General features: G+C 48.7%; 2 protein-coding genes across 2 annotated transcripts; both read left to right on the forward strand.

The window, feature by feature from the left end:
• The first annotated feature begins 761 nt into the window (after positions 1-761).
• Positions 762-4,998, forward strand: F5B22DRAFT_438123 (uncharacterized protein). Its single transcript, XM_047971822.1, has 2 exons — positions 762-1,006; positions 1,240-4,998. The coding sequence occupies exon 2, from the start codon at positions 1,284-1,286 to the stop codon at positions 4,467-4,469; it is 3,186 nt and encodes a 1,061-aa protein (XP_047826873.1). The 5' UTR covers positions 762-1,006; positions 1,240-1,283; the 3' UTR covers positions 4,470-4,998.
• Positions 4,999-7,250: 2,252 nt separating this feature from the next.
• On the forward strand, positions 7,251-12,399 carry F5B22DRAFT_438161 (ARM repeat-containing protein). The gene is made up of 2 exons (XM_047971823.1): positions 7,251-8,188; positions 8,246-12,399. Exons 1-2 carry the CDS (start codon positions 7,340-7,342, stop codon positions 11,951-11,953), a joined length of 4,557 nt encoding a protein of 1,518 aa, XP_047826874.1. The 5' UTR covers positions 7,251-7,339; the 3' UTR covers positions 11,954-12,399.
• The last annotated feature ends 1 nt before the right edge of the window (position 12,400 follows it).

Genomic DNA, 12,400 nt, shown 5'->3' on the forward strand with positions numbered 1-12,400 from the left:
GGTGATCCTGGGGATCCTGGTCGCTCTTATGGCCCAGCTGCACCGTGCTCGTCCTGAACAGGCATCTGGATTACGATCCTAGCTAAGTCCATGTACATCGAGAGCGTTTCCCTCCGATCTGGCGGCTGTCGGAACTCGTCGTCAACGGCCAATCGAAGCTGGGTGCCCATGCTGAACTACCAAACGGCCATGTAGCGTAGGTACAGCTACTGTTCTTTGCGTCTTCTCTTGTACGACTTTGATCGTTGCAACGTCGAGTCGATATCAAGACCCCTTTCAATCACTCATCCACACGCATTCTTTCTCTCCCATCATGCTACCATCTTCTTGCCCAACGCCCCGCGCTCTCCCACCGTGTGACACTGAGGTACTCGACCAAGTAATGGCCCTTTCTCTCCTGCATCGTGGCGTTTCTTGTACATCCAACTGTGTTTTGTATCCTACCTACATTTTGGTAGCTACGCGGAGCTGAGACTGCTTACCCCATCCGAAGAGAAGACGGCCCGCAGTTCGACACGGGATCCCTCTTGATGTTCTCTTTTCTGAGAGCCCCAAAAGATCATCGAGCCCCAGGTAGTCGGTTGAATGATACCTCATGGCTTTTCTATCTCACTGGGTTCGGGACGCCTCTCACATAACATTCCAATGAGGAAAAAGCAAATGCGAACCACTACTCCCCATGTGGCTAAACCACACTCGATAAAAGTTGGCGCATCTCTTCTGAAACCTTGATAAAACTATCGAACACTCTCCCTTTCATACAAAACAAAACGAAACCTTCTCGGTCAAATTCTTGATATTGCCGATCAGGTCCCAGACTAGCTAGTCCCCATCATCGACGACTTAGATTCATTTATTTCGTGTTGCTGTGCCGTATATACAGCAAAGGGCACTTAGGTAGCTGTTGATGTGGTAACAACAAGCTCGGCAAGGAACAATCAGTATTGCCATCTCAATCGTCGTCGCAACGTCTACCTTATAAGACATCACTGGCCGACAAGCAAAAGTACGTTGAATTATCTACGATCGCTTAAACTCTACTTTGGCGACTCACTTTTACGAAACAAATCAACTCGTCTTAGGTGTATTTGAGATTTGGGTCTGAACACGGCTGTATGAGTTCGACTCACGTTCCACCGTAGCGGTCAATTAGTAGGACACTCAATCCCACAAGTGTGGGAAGGGCTCGGTGGCTACAGACGACGGCTACAGACGACCACGTACGCTAAGGTTCTCAAGTCTGCTGTCGTATACGGCCCATTTGCTTGAATATTTCGCCCAACATGTCGGGACGCAGTGCGTATGTCAGGAAGAAGATCACAGAGCCCAAGACGGGTGAGAAAGGTGCCGCAGGGGGGCGAGGGCGATCTAAATCAAGTGGTGCTCGGATGTCAGCTGACGATGCTTCTATCTATGATCATCCCATGCCACCCAGCACTGGACTAAGCACGGCCAACGCTCGGCTTCTCAAGTTCTCAGATGCGGCTTTTGATGGTGATGCGGTACACTATCGTTCCGAGCTGGCGAATATCAACATCAACAACAGCAGTGGTAGTCAAAGCGGAAGCAGTGAGAATGGGAAACGAGATGGTGGCGTACAGCGTCAGGGGCCAATGGCAGATTATGCGTACGCCAGAGCACGAAAGCCTGTGCTGAAGACGGAAGATGTGTTGGGTATCGAGCGATCAGGGTTTCGCAGTGTAGTGGACAAGAAGAGCGACGACATTCGAAAGGGACTGACTAAGGCGTTCACGCTTGGGCTGAAGAAAAAGAAGGAACCTGATGTTGCTGACAGAGCGCCGTCATCGGCCACAATACGGCCTCCTCCCTATTATGACGCCGACGACTACGATTCTAACGATATTCCTCCTCTGCCGGCTCTACGGCCGCCTGGCGGCATGTGGGATGCAGATCATCAATCACTCATGACACCGCCGCCTTCAAGCAAACTCCCTCCCCTCCCTCCTCATTCCCCGCCGCCGCCCATCAAACGCTGGATTGGTGCTGGAAAGCCAGCACAGAGGTGGAATAAGCTGCGGAAAGATCCCGAGCTCTGGGATCACAATGGCGACGTCCTAGTGTACTTCGGGCGGAAAGACCACCACCTGCGGCCCAATCCCTCTTTTCGGCTCTCATCTCATATCATCGAATCTACAGAATCGCGACTCCTCGTCACTCTTCTTCGCGAAGGATCTACGGAAGATGACTTTTCCCAGATCGACCTGCCTCCGTCTCCCGTCGGAGCACCACCCATGCTGCGGCATAACAGCTATGGGCAGATTGGCCAGGCCACACCACCCGTATCGGAAGACAATACGAACGCAGATGTGGACGGCCAGATCTCGTACGAGATGTACTTCCCTACGCCGGCTAACCTATCCAAAGCGGAGACTCATCGTCACATGATCACTACGCGCAACGTCTTTGCTGTCTTGTACCACGCTTCTCTTGTCGGCCTATCACTATTTCAAGCCTTGCATGATCTCCTCGAGCGGCTTGACGGCTACATGGAACCTGACGCAGATAACGTTGGTACAATCATCAACTACCTGTCAGCGCGCGGCATTGATGACGCGCGGAACGATCCGGAGACCGCCGTATCGCTGCTCGCGTGGTCTGAAACGCCCGAGGTTCGGTGGGAAGAGGGTTGGCGGGAAGCTTTCCTTCACTGTGCCGGCATGTATTCGCGACTCGAGGACTGCGCCGACTTCCGACATCTGACGCCAATCACGCGCGCCCTTCTGGAACGTGCCTGTCTTGAAACCCAACTTCGCGTGCAAGGGGCTGCGGAGCGTCTTGCAGACTTTGAATTCCCGGAGGCTTGGGGACCAGCGGTACGCAATGGTAGCATAGGGAAAGCGGCAGCTGGGCGACTCCGGCAATTTTTCGTCAACTACTACGCGAGGGTATATGGTACGTGGCCGCCCGCAGAGACCGGGGCGCGCACAACGGATGGTGAGGAAACATGGCTTACAAGGCCAGTGGCGCAGATGCTACAGAAAGACTTCGGCGCGCTGTACGACTACCTCGTAAATCGTGATATCGTGTGGGATGAGTCGGAGACCCGCAGCAGCCGGAAATGGATGATGGTGTCAGAGAGCGGAAATAAGTCCTTCGACGCCGATAGTGAAGACCTCCCGCTCACGGACCTGCTGATCGAGTTTGACAACCGCATGCGCTTCCCACACATTCCGCATCCATATCCGCTGGTACCGGACTCCATCCCGCCGTCCACCTCCGCCACGCCGGGCAACTCCAGAGATAGGTCGAGGAAGGAAAAGCACGGGAAACAAGCGCCTGATGACCGGAATCTTGAGCGCAGAATCCAACTCGCGTACACCGAGGCTACGAATATCTACAGTCTCGGCTCCGAGTTTACGCGCTCAGACCTAATTGAGGGCTTCGTGAAGTTTGAGAAGACTGACCAGATTGGTGCTGTAGATCCCTATTGCGCGCGTCGCGGCCGCTGGGTTGTCGTGTACGCCACCCTCCAAGTTCTGGCCAGCGTCTCAGTCGACTCGCCCAACGCGCGTTACAAAGACGGCGTCTCGTATCATCTATCTCCACAACTGGGAGGCACACGCACGCCGCCATGGAAGGGCGTCTCAACGCCTTCCCTCGAGGCTAGTCACGAACTCTCTCACTGCTGGGTCGTCCCGCGTACCTGGCATCAGCAAGCGATCGACAGCGCCGGGTCCGATACCTCTGCGACCTCCAACGGGACCGACCCTGTAGCCCACATGATCCGCAGCCGCGCCCGACAACAGCAAAAGTTTCCGCTACCGCCACCGAGCCGCTCCGGATTCCGCACGCCATCTGCACAGAGTGTACGCTCGAGCACGACAGCTACACCGACAATGTGGGGCGGTTCGTCTGCCATGAGTGTCTACTCAGATGACACGGCGAGTATCAACGGGAGGATTCTGGCAGCGCAGCAATATCACGGCCAAGCGGCAGGGTACGCAAACAAGGGCCTTCCACGCCCGCCGCCGCGCAGTCGCGGGAATGAGAGCGTACGCAGCGATAGGAGTGCGAACACCGTGTTTGGCCCCGGCGGGATCATAAAGCCGAGTCCGTTAAACATGAACAGCAACGTTCCCAGGACGAATCTCACAGCACTTCTCAACGCAGCCACCATCCAGGCTGAGGGAGCTCCGCCTCCTCCACTTCCTCCCCCACAATGGCCCGCGCGGACGCAATCCATGTATCGCACACAGCCACCCGCGCCGCTAGACCTGACGTCGATAACAGCGGACAGCAACGCCAGACCGGAAGGAGGCGGACATATATTTGCCCAGCTGCGGCCGCAAACGCCGACAAGCAGTCGAGGCTGCGAGGCACCAGCAGCAAGCAAGACCCTTCCTCTCCAGTTATCGCCGCTCGCGCCCGACGTTCTGGCCCCCGTAATTCGCGACTTCGACGAGCTAGAGTCGGTGGCTGAAGAGAAGGTGTACGAGAAGATGATTTGAACACGAAAGACAGGCACGGAAAGCAAACTACATCAAAATACTTATACTATATACATCATCATCTATCGGGGATTTGACCATGACATCCAAGAATACAAAACAAAAGCAACGAGTGAACGAACACTCTTGTACTGTGCTACTATATACCTGGTAGCATACTTCATCACACAACTTTGACTACATAATGCATGCCACTGAGAATGGCGAGGTGCAGGAAACGGTTCCCAGAGTCCCATGGCTACGCAAAACACTTCATCTCCTTTTCTAACCATCTTCCCTTCTGCTGATCTTCATTCTTTTGTCTTCTGGATGACTGCGAACGGAAACCTTGATACCAAACATACAGTTTTTACATCTATGTAATCAAAATACCGTTGTTATCGACCGGGCGGATGGGTTGGGGATAAGGCTGGGCTAGGCTAGTAGCATTTGCCTCTGCGGCTGTTTGTGTCTTGGTTAATGTTGTACTAGTACAGATAAATAAATATACTCAGACCAATGCATTTTTTGTCCCCTTCTCTTGCGTGATTTCCTTTCTCCTCCCAAGTCATCAATTGTGATAGCCATGGGGCTGGGTTAAGTACTCGAAAGTGCTGCTGTTCAGCCCTTGCTGAGATGAGATGCAATAGCAGACCTCGGTAGTTAAGAATACAGATGTCACACAGCTAGACCAGGTATTCCCCCACTTACGCCCGAATATACCGTTCCCCTACGGCCACTGCGCACGCCCTGCAAGATTCCCCTAATTAGACATGAAATCGACCTTGAAAGTGTCACAGGTGGGTGTCCCCAGAGTGAAGCTGGTGAGTAAATAGGTAGCACCTGGGTAGTAGATAGGTCAAAGGTATGGATTAGGACTCAATATTATTGATTCTTGCCCTTCCTCGTATTGAATGGGGGCCTTTCGCCTTCTTGTATACCTGGCTATTTGAACTATTTCTATCCCTTCGGGTAGCTTCTGCCCTAGTGTTTCTTTGCCCCTGACAGAAAGTAAGGTTATATGCGATATATTGACTGGCTTTGGAGATTTAAAAATGCCGAACTAGCTGTATATAGGGTCAAGTCAGCCACCAAGGCCAAGAAGGTATAACAAGGGCAGAGATACTGGGCTTGGAATTTGAGCAATTCAGACTATAATGAACAACTAGGGCTACATGAGTCCTTGACCAACCAACTCCTTCTTGGCTGTTGGTGGCTTGACTCGACTCTATATATAACTAGTCTGCTAGCCCAGACCGCCTAGGTCTCTGGGGTCTGTTTCAAGAAGTGAAGTCTGTATAACCTTACTTTCCGATATTACCCATTATTGCCTGCATGTCTCTGAGAGATTATGAACAGCCTGCAATGGCCTTTCGTACGGCCGAAGTGCAAGGCGAACTGCATATTCAGCTGGCACAGCGCTTGTGCGTGTGACGGAAGGAGCCTGAGGGCCATGGGTTTTTGCAGCACGAGCAGATCACTGTGTTGTGAATAACTTCAATTCAAGCCCGGTCATCAGCTACTGTTATGGAATATACGCGGAGGTAACAGGGGTAATTTAAGTTGCGTAATGCTATTATTATTAATGTCGCTATTCTGACAACCAAAAGCTGCGATACTCCAAATTGATTGATGGCTTCCGCATATAGTTAATGATGAGCCCTTTTTCTATTTGACCTCGTCCCACAAGGTATTAAACACTTATTATGACTCCTGAAATGAGCCTGACTCACTAATAACCGTATTGACGCTTCAAACCCTCAAAATTATACTCTTTTTTAGCAGTATTGCTGCGTACAAGGAGCTTTGTAAAGACTGTACCGTCTTACTAATGTTCGGTATCAACGAATGTTGAAACGCACCAAAGATAGAAGAGGGGTAAAAGGGCGTAGTGTGGACTGAGTATAAAAATAGAAATACCAGGTAGTACAGGTCATAAGGATGGTAATTGTTAGCGCAACGCTAAATTTTGTACAGGCCGGGATTTTTGGCAGGATATTTGTATGAATATACTTCGTACGCAGGGGTTTTGGAGTGGCAAAACAGCCTCGAGATTGATCAACAGCAAGATTTCTACCAAAAAACGTATAATAGCCTTATAAACAACAGTACTCTTACTTTCTTAGTAAATAGCGTCACGCTAACAATTACCATCCTTATGACCTGTAAGTAGCAGTCCCAACCTTTAGTTGTGTACCTATATAACTAAGCAACGGCTTAACATGGGGAATGGGAGGCTCGCACATGCGTAGTCAGTCCTTGAAGAAACTAGCTAAAGGCTGATTAAACTAAGCGGCTATTAGGCTGTGTTGCTATCAACTTCAGGGTCCGACGAATTGTTGATTGGGGATAGCTTCAACCCTGAAGATCCGAAGCCGGCCTTCTACATATGTATACAGGTCATAAGGATGGTAATTGTTAGCGCGACGCTATTTTCTAAGAGAGTAAGAGTACTGTTGTTCATAAGGCTGTTATACATTTTTGGTAGAAATCTTGCTGTTGATCAGTCTCGAGGCCGTTTTGCCACTCCAAAACCCCTGCGTACGAAGTAGATTCATACAAGTATCCTGCCAAAAATCCCTGCCTGTACAAAATTTAGCGTTGCGCTAACAATTACCATCCTTATGACCTGTAGAAGTGGAGGCCCTGGGTCTGAATGTGCAGTTGGTAACAGCACAGGGGCGGCTGATGCCTGATGCTACCCTACCCACGCCACCCCCTCCTGGTTTTCGTGGTGTTGTTGGCTTCCGTTCTCTCACTGCATGGAAAGGAGAGGCACTACAGATCTAAGACCGTGCTTTAACCAACCTTAAATATGTAAATAACGATCAACTTATATCTGAACTATTGACATCTACAGTAACCCACGTAGTTGCAGAATAGTTAATGCAATGGTTGTGATTGAAATACAACTTGATCCTATTGTTGTCCTCACTTGCGGGATAATAGCATCGTTACTATACTTTTTGGTCCAGAGGCGCGCAGCTTCACGCTCAACCACACCCCTTTTAGACAGTTCACCACGATCTTCGTCGCACACGAAGAATGTCAGGATTCGTCAAATATACCCATCCTCTGAAATTGAGACTTCAACAGACATTGACATCATTGCTATACATGGCCTAGATACTGATTCGCAACGCACATGGACCTGGAAGCAAGATGGACGACCGGGTGTCAACTGGCTCGCGGACTCAGATATGCTGCCTAAGCGGGCTCCAAAGGCACGGATATTTACTTGTGACTGGCCGGCTGATTTGTTCGAATCATCTGATATGGTTCAGAAGACGATTGACGAATTCGCCCGGCTATTGCTTGTTAGCATCAAGAACCGCCCCCTGACTACGACGGATAATCGACCAATCGTGTTTATTGTCTCCTGTCTTGGTGGAATTATCCTAATGAAGGCCCTTGTCATGGCTGAAGGAGAATATATCACCGTAGGACAGGCAACACGAGGCATCATCTTCCTAGCTACTCCATTTCGTGGGACTTCATTTCAGAACGTAGCTAAGTGGGCAGAGCCAGGTCTGAGGGCCTGGGCGTTTAGTCAGAACAAAAACGTCTCCAGTCTATTAAAGCACGTGAAACCAAGTTTCGATTTGGGAGAACTGGTACGACGCTTTGCGAGCTTCTGTCGAGATAACGAACTTAACGACAACATATTGACTTTCTACGAAACTGGCTTGACGAGTCTCCCGCGCAAGATACTCCCCTGGCTGCGGGACGAAGGGAAGCCGGTATGAGATGCTTATCACTCTGTATTCCAAAAAAACAAATGGACTAACGTATCGTAGTTGGTTGACCAAGTCTCCGCAACGCTGGATTTTGTGCCCCATCCCATTCCCCTCGACCGACCACATATACAAATGAACAAATTTGATAGCCCTGATAACAAGGACTATGTTTTGGTTGCTGGGGAGATTTCAAGTCTGCTTAAACGTATCCATGAAGGAACCCCTATAGAGATAGCAAACAGATATATGCGCACCGTTTGCTATTCACAGGAATATCTGAGGATTGAACGATTCTCAGGTGACCCACTTCCGATGGATCGTTGTTATATCAATTTGGAAATTGTACAACGGCAAGAGTCTTCGTTTTCACTTATTTCTCAAATGGAAGTTGAAAAGTTTCATGAAGAGAGCAGCATCACATTGCCAACTCTCTTTGAACCTGGCAAACGACGCATCATGATCCATGGGCGCGCTGGAGTGGGCAAGACTACATTGTGCAAAAAGATTGTCTATGATTTTATCTATGGCAACTTATGGTCAGATTTGTTCGATTGGGTACTTTGGATACCATTACGGAACCTGAAGCTAGAAGAAAGGCGCAGAAGTGCCGAGTACAACTTCCAAGACCTATTTCGCCACGAGTATTTCGCTCAACATCCAAAGCGCGATAAACTCGTCAACGCATTATGGACCGCCTTAGATAAGACAAAAGGAGCCCGCATTCTCTTTATTCTCGACGGCCTAGATGAAGTGTCGCAAGATTTGGAAGGAAGTATGCTCCGTTTTCTCCAGGAGCTTCTCAACCAGCCAAATATCATTGTTACCGCCCGCCCTCATGCAAGACTTCCTCCGAATATCATACCTATTGACTGCGAATTAGATACTATTGGATTTTACCCGGACCAGATAAAGTTGTACATGGAAAATGTCTTCACGGATAGAAAGACAGGCGAGCTCGATTCAGTAAAGATGAAAGGGGTTCAATCATTTTTGAGTGAACGTCGGCTTATTCATGGCCTTTTACGGATTCCAATCCAGCTTGACGTGTTCTGCTGCACCTGGGATGATGATCGTGGAATAAAATTCAAAGGTCCAGATGAAGAGGAGACTATGACTACTATCTACCAGAGAATCGAACAAGCATTATGGAGAAAGGATGCGGAAAAGCTAGGGAGATTGACACTATCCCAAATAGAGGACGCTCACGACGATGAAATTATGGCGGTGTTATATAACGAGCAGAAAGATCTGGAACTCTTGGCTTTCTATGGCATGTACCACGACGTTGTAGACTTTGAGCCTGAGCACCGCAGCGCGATATCGAGGCATTCCGTTCGCCGTGATAAGAAGCTCATGCTGGACGGATTGCTCAAGCAGGTCTCTTTCCTTCGCTCATCAGATCCTTCATCCAAGGCCAAGAAGTTAAATTACCACTTTTTGCATCTCACTTTTCAGGAATACTTTGCGGCGCGATACTTCGTGCGACAATGGAAAGCGAAGCAGAAGCTGAAATGCCCACCCGTTAGGAATGGAAATGATGTGGAGGCCTCGCCAGATACGTTTCTTCTCGAAAATAAATACAATAAGCGTTACGATGTATTTTGGCGATTTGTGGCCGGTTTGCTGACCTCAGAAACGGATCCAAAGTCATTTTTCGAAATAATTGAGCAAGAGCCGCGCGATCTGCTAGGCTATACCCATATCAGATTAATTATGCATCTCGTTAACGAGACTTTGCCTGCAGCCTCCTACTACCAAAGCTTAGAACAACAATTGGTGCAATGGGTAGCGTTTGAGCTAGTGTGTACAATGGAACTCAAACAGAAACAATACCTTAATGGGAAACTTCACTCCAGTCTCGCTGTCGACAATGAGTTACCAGTGGCTATAACAAAGACAGTTATAGAGCAATATCCTCATACGAAATCCCATATAACAAAGTTATTGAACGGGCAGGAAGACGTTTCGGAGCGGCGCGCTCGGTTTTTGAAACTTTGCTTCGAGGATGAAAGCCCAGAAATTAAAGTTCAAGCTGTGGAAGCTCTAGCAAACAAGCCATCAGTCGAACAAGACCTCCAGACTCTTATAGAATATCTCAAAAGTAAGCATGAAACAGTGAGGCAGAGCGCATTCCGCAAACTCAAGGACCGGAGATTAGCAAAGGAACAACTCCAAGTTGTTGTGGAACGCTTTCAATCTATTTATGACAACACCAGGCACAGCGAGAAGGAAGACGTGGTCGATATTCTTGACGGCCTGATGGGCAGAGAAGAATCTGTCCAGGATAGCGCACTATATCTTCAACATGACAATAAAATTGTCAGAGAGATAGCAAAACACGCTCTCCGGCGACCACTTTCCGCAGAAGACTTCCAAGCTACAATGGCATGTCTCGAGGACCAAGACGTAGAGCTTCAACAATGCGCGCTTTGGACGCTATGCAGGCAACTACGAATGGAAGAGCATTTTCAGAAAGTTACAGCCTATCTTCAACACGATAAATGGCAAGTCAGATACGCAGCGGTTCAAGCACTTAGCAGTCAACCGCTATCCTCAGAACTCCTCCAGGCTGTTATATTATGTTTAAAAGACGAGCATGATGCCGTTCAGCATCAAGCAGTAGAGATACTTCGAGGCCAGCCGACAAACGAGGAACTTTATCACAATATCGAACCGTATTTCCAACATGAAAACTCATCAGCCAGAATGTCTACCCTATCTGTGTTTGACGGCCGACAGCTACCAAACAAGTACCTTCGGGCTATCTTAACATGTATCGGAAATGAAACCTACCTTGGTATTAGTTCAGCAGCAATAAATATACTCAAAAGTCAGCAGACAACAACAGAATTTCTTCAAAGTGTCGAAGAGTATCTTCACCACAGCAAGTGGCAATTTAGAGAGGCAGCACTACGTGCACTTTATGGGAAACCGCTACCCAGAGAGTATCTTCAACCTGTCATAGCATGCCTCGAAGATGAGCACTCCAGAGTTAGAACGGCAGCGCTAGAAGCACTTGAAGGTCAGCAGGTACCTAAAGAGTGTATTGGAGCTATTGTGAAACGCTTCGACGATGATGAACAGAAGGTTTATTGCCAGGTCTCAAGGACACTTAAAAGTCTGCCGGTGAAGGAATATTTCTCACATCTTGTCCCGTATCTCCAGAGTCAAGAAAGTTACATTTCGTGCCGCAAATTATTCGTAATACGGGCACTTGAGGGCCAGACTGCTCTACCACAAGACGTTGTTCAGGCGGTTGCGTCAGTTGTCCGAGAAAGGAGGTATGATACGATATTCGAGGCATTGAGGCTGATGGCAAACCAGCCAAGTCTGCCAGAGGGACTTCTAGATTGTCTAGGAGAGATTGCGGCAAAGGAGAATATATGGACTAGAACAGTAGCGCTTTACATGATCGAGAAATTTCAGCCATCTGTGCCAAGATCAACTCTTCAATCCATTATACCTATCCTCGATGGCACCTTTTGGGACATCATTGAAACTACGGCAGAGATTCTGTGTCGACAACAGGATTTATCACTCATCCCGACGAAAAGTGTTGCGAATTTCTATCGGGCCATGTTAGTCATAGCCCAACAAAGAGATGTATCTTGGCAAGATTTGGAGGGCATGTCTCATATCACAATAGGTGAGGATCACTACGTCAGCGCCTGGCCTGACGGATTCAAAGATGCGCTTCGGAAAGCGCGGGAAGAGCTATTTAGTAGATGTTTCTCCTGCAGGCTTTTGAGTTCACCTAGGAAGGTGTAGAAAGGCAGGCTCTACACTATACTATTACGAGAGGCTAAGCGCATTTAAGTTGTTTGCTTGGCCGCCTGCGCTTGCTAGACCTCAAAGTTCTCTCTGCATGGGTACTGGGAAATGGTGGGCGTTGAAGGTATTGAATTATTTCACGGCCGTTTGATGTAGCGCACTTGCGTTAGAGTGAAAGTTACGAGTTGTTATCTCCACTGAACGCGCTGAATACCTTGTACGCACCTCAAAACTCATTTCGGTTTTATTACAGATGAGGCTCGTCGGCCGTGCCTTGAAAAAAAATATTGGTGAGCCTCAGCAGTTAAGAAAACCAGCCCAGGTGGATGTAGCCTAAGGTCAACCACAGGGGATGGGATTTGAATCGGCCACACGCAGACTTTGGAAGACATGACAGCATTTTGTATTTCATATAGCTTTTAGTTTCAAGCCTTATACTTAGAA

Source organism: Xylaria bambusicola (assembly GCF_022495145.1).
Source record: "Xylaria bambusicola strain CBS 139988 unplaced genomic scaffold F5B22scaffold_54, whole genome shotgun sequence".
NCBI classification, from domain to species: Eukaryota; Fungi; Ascomycota; class Sordariomycetes; order Xylariales; family Xylariaceae; genus Xylaria; species Xylaria bambusicola.

Excerpts from the sequence above, each read along its gene's own strand:
- F5B22DRAFT_438123 (XM_047971822.1), top strand. The coding sequence starts at position 1,284 with ATGTCGGGACGCAGTGCGTATGTCAGGAAGAAGATCACAGAGCCCAAG.
- F5B22DRAFT_438161 (XM_047971823.1), top strand. The coding sequence starts at position 7,340 with ATGGTTGTGATTGAAATACAACTTGATCCTATTGTTGTCCTCACTTGC. Across the intron at positions 8,189-8,245 it reads TGCGGGACGAAGGGAAGCCG|TTGGTTGACCAAGTCTCCGC; the intron begins GTATGAGATGCT and ends AACGTATCGTAG.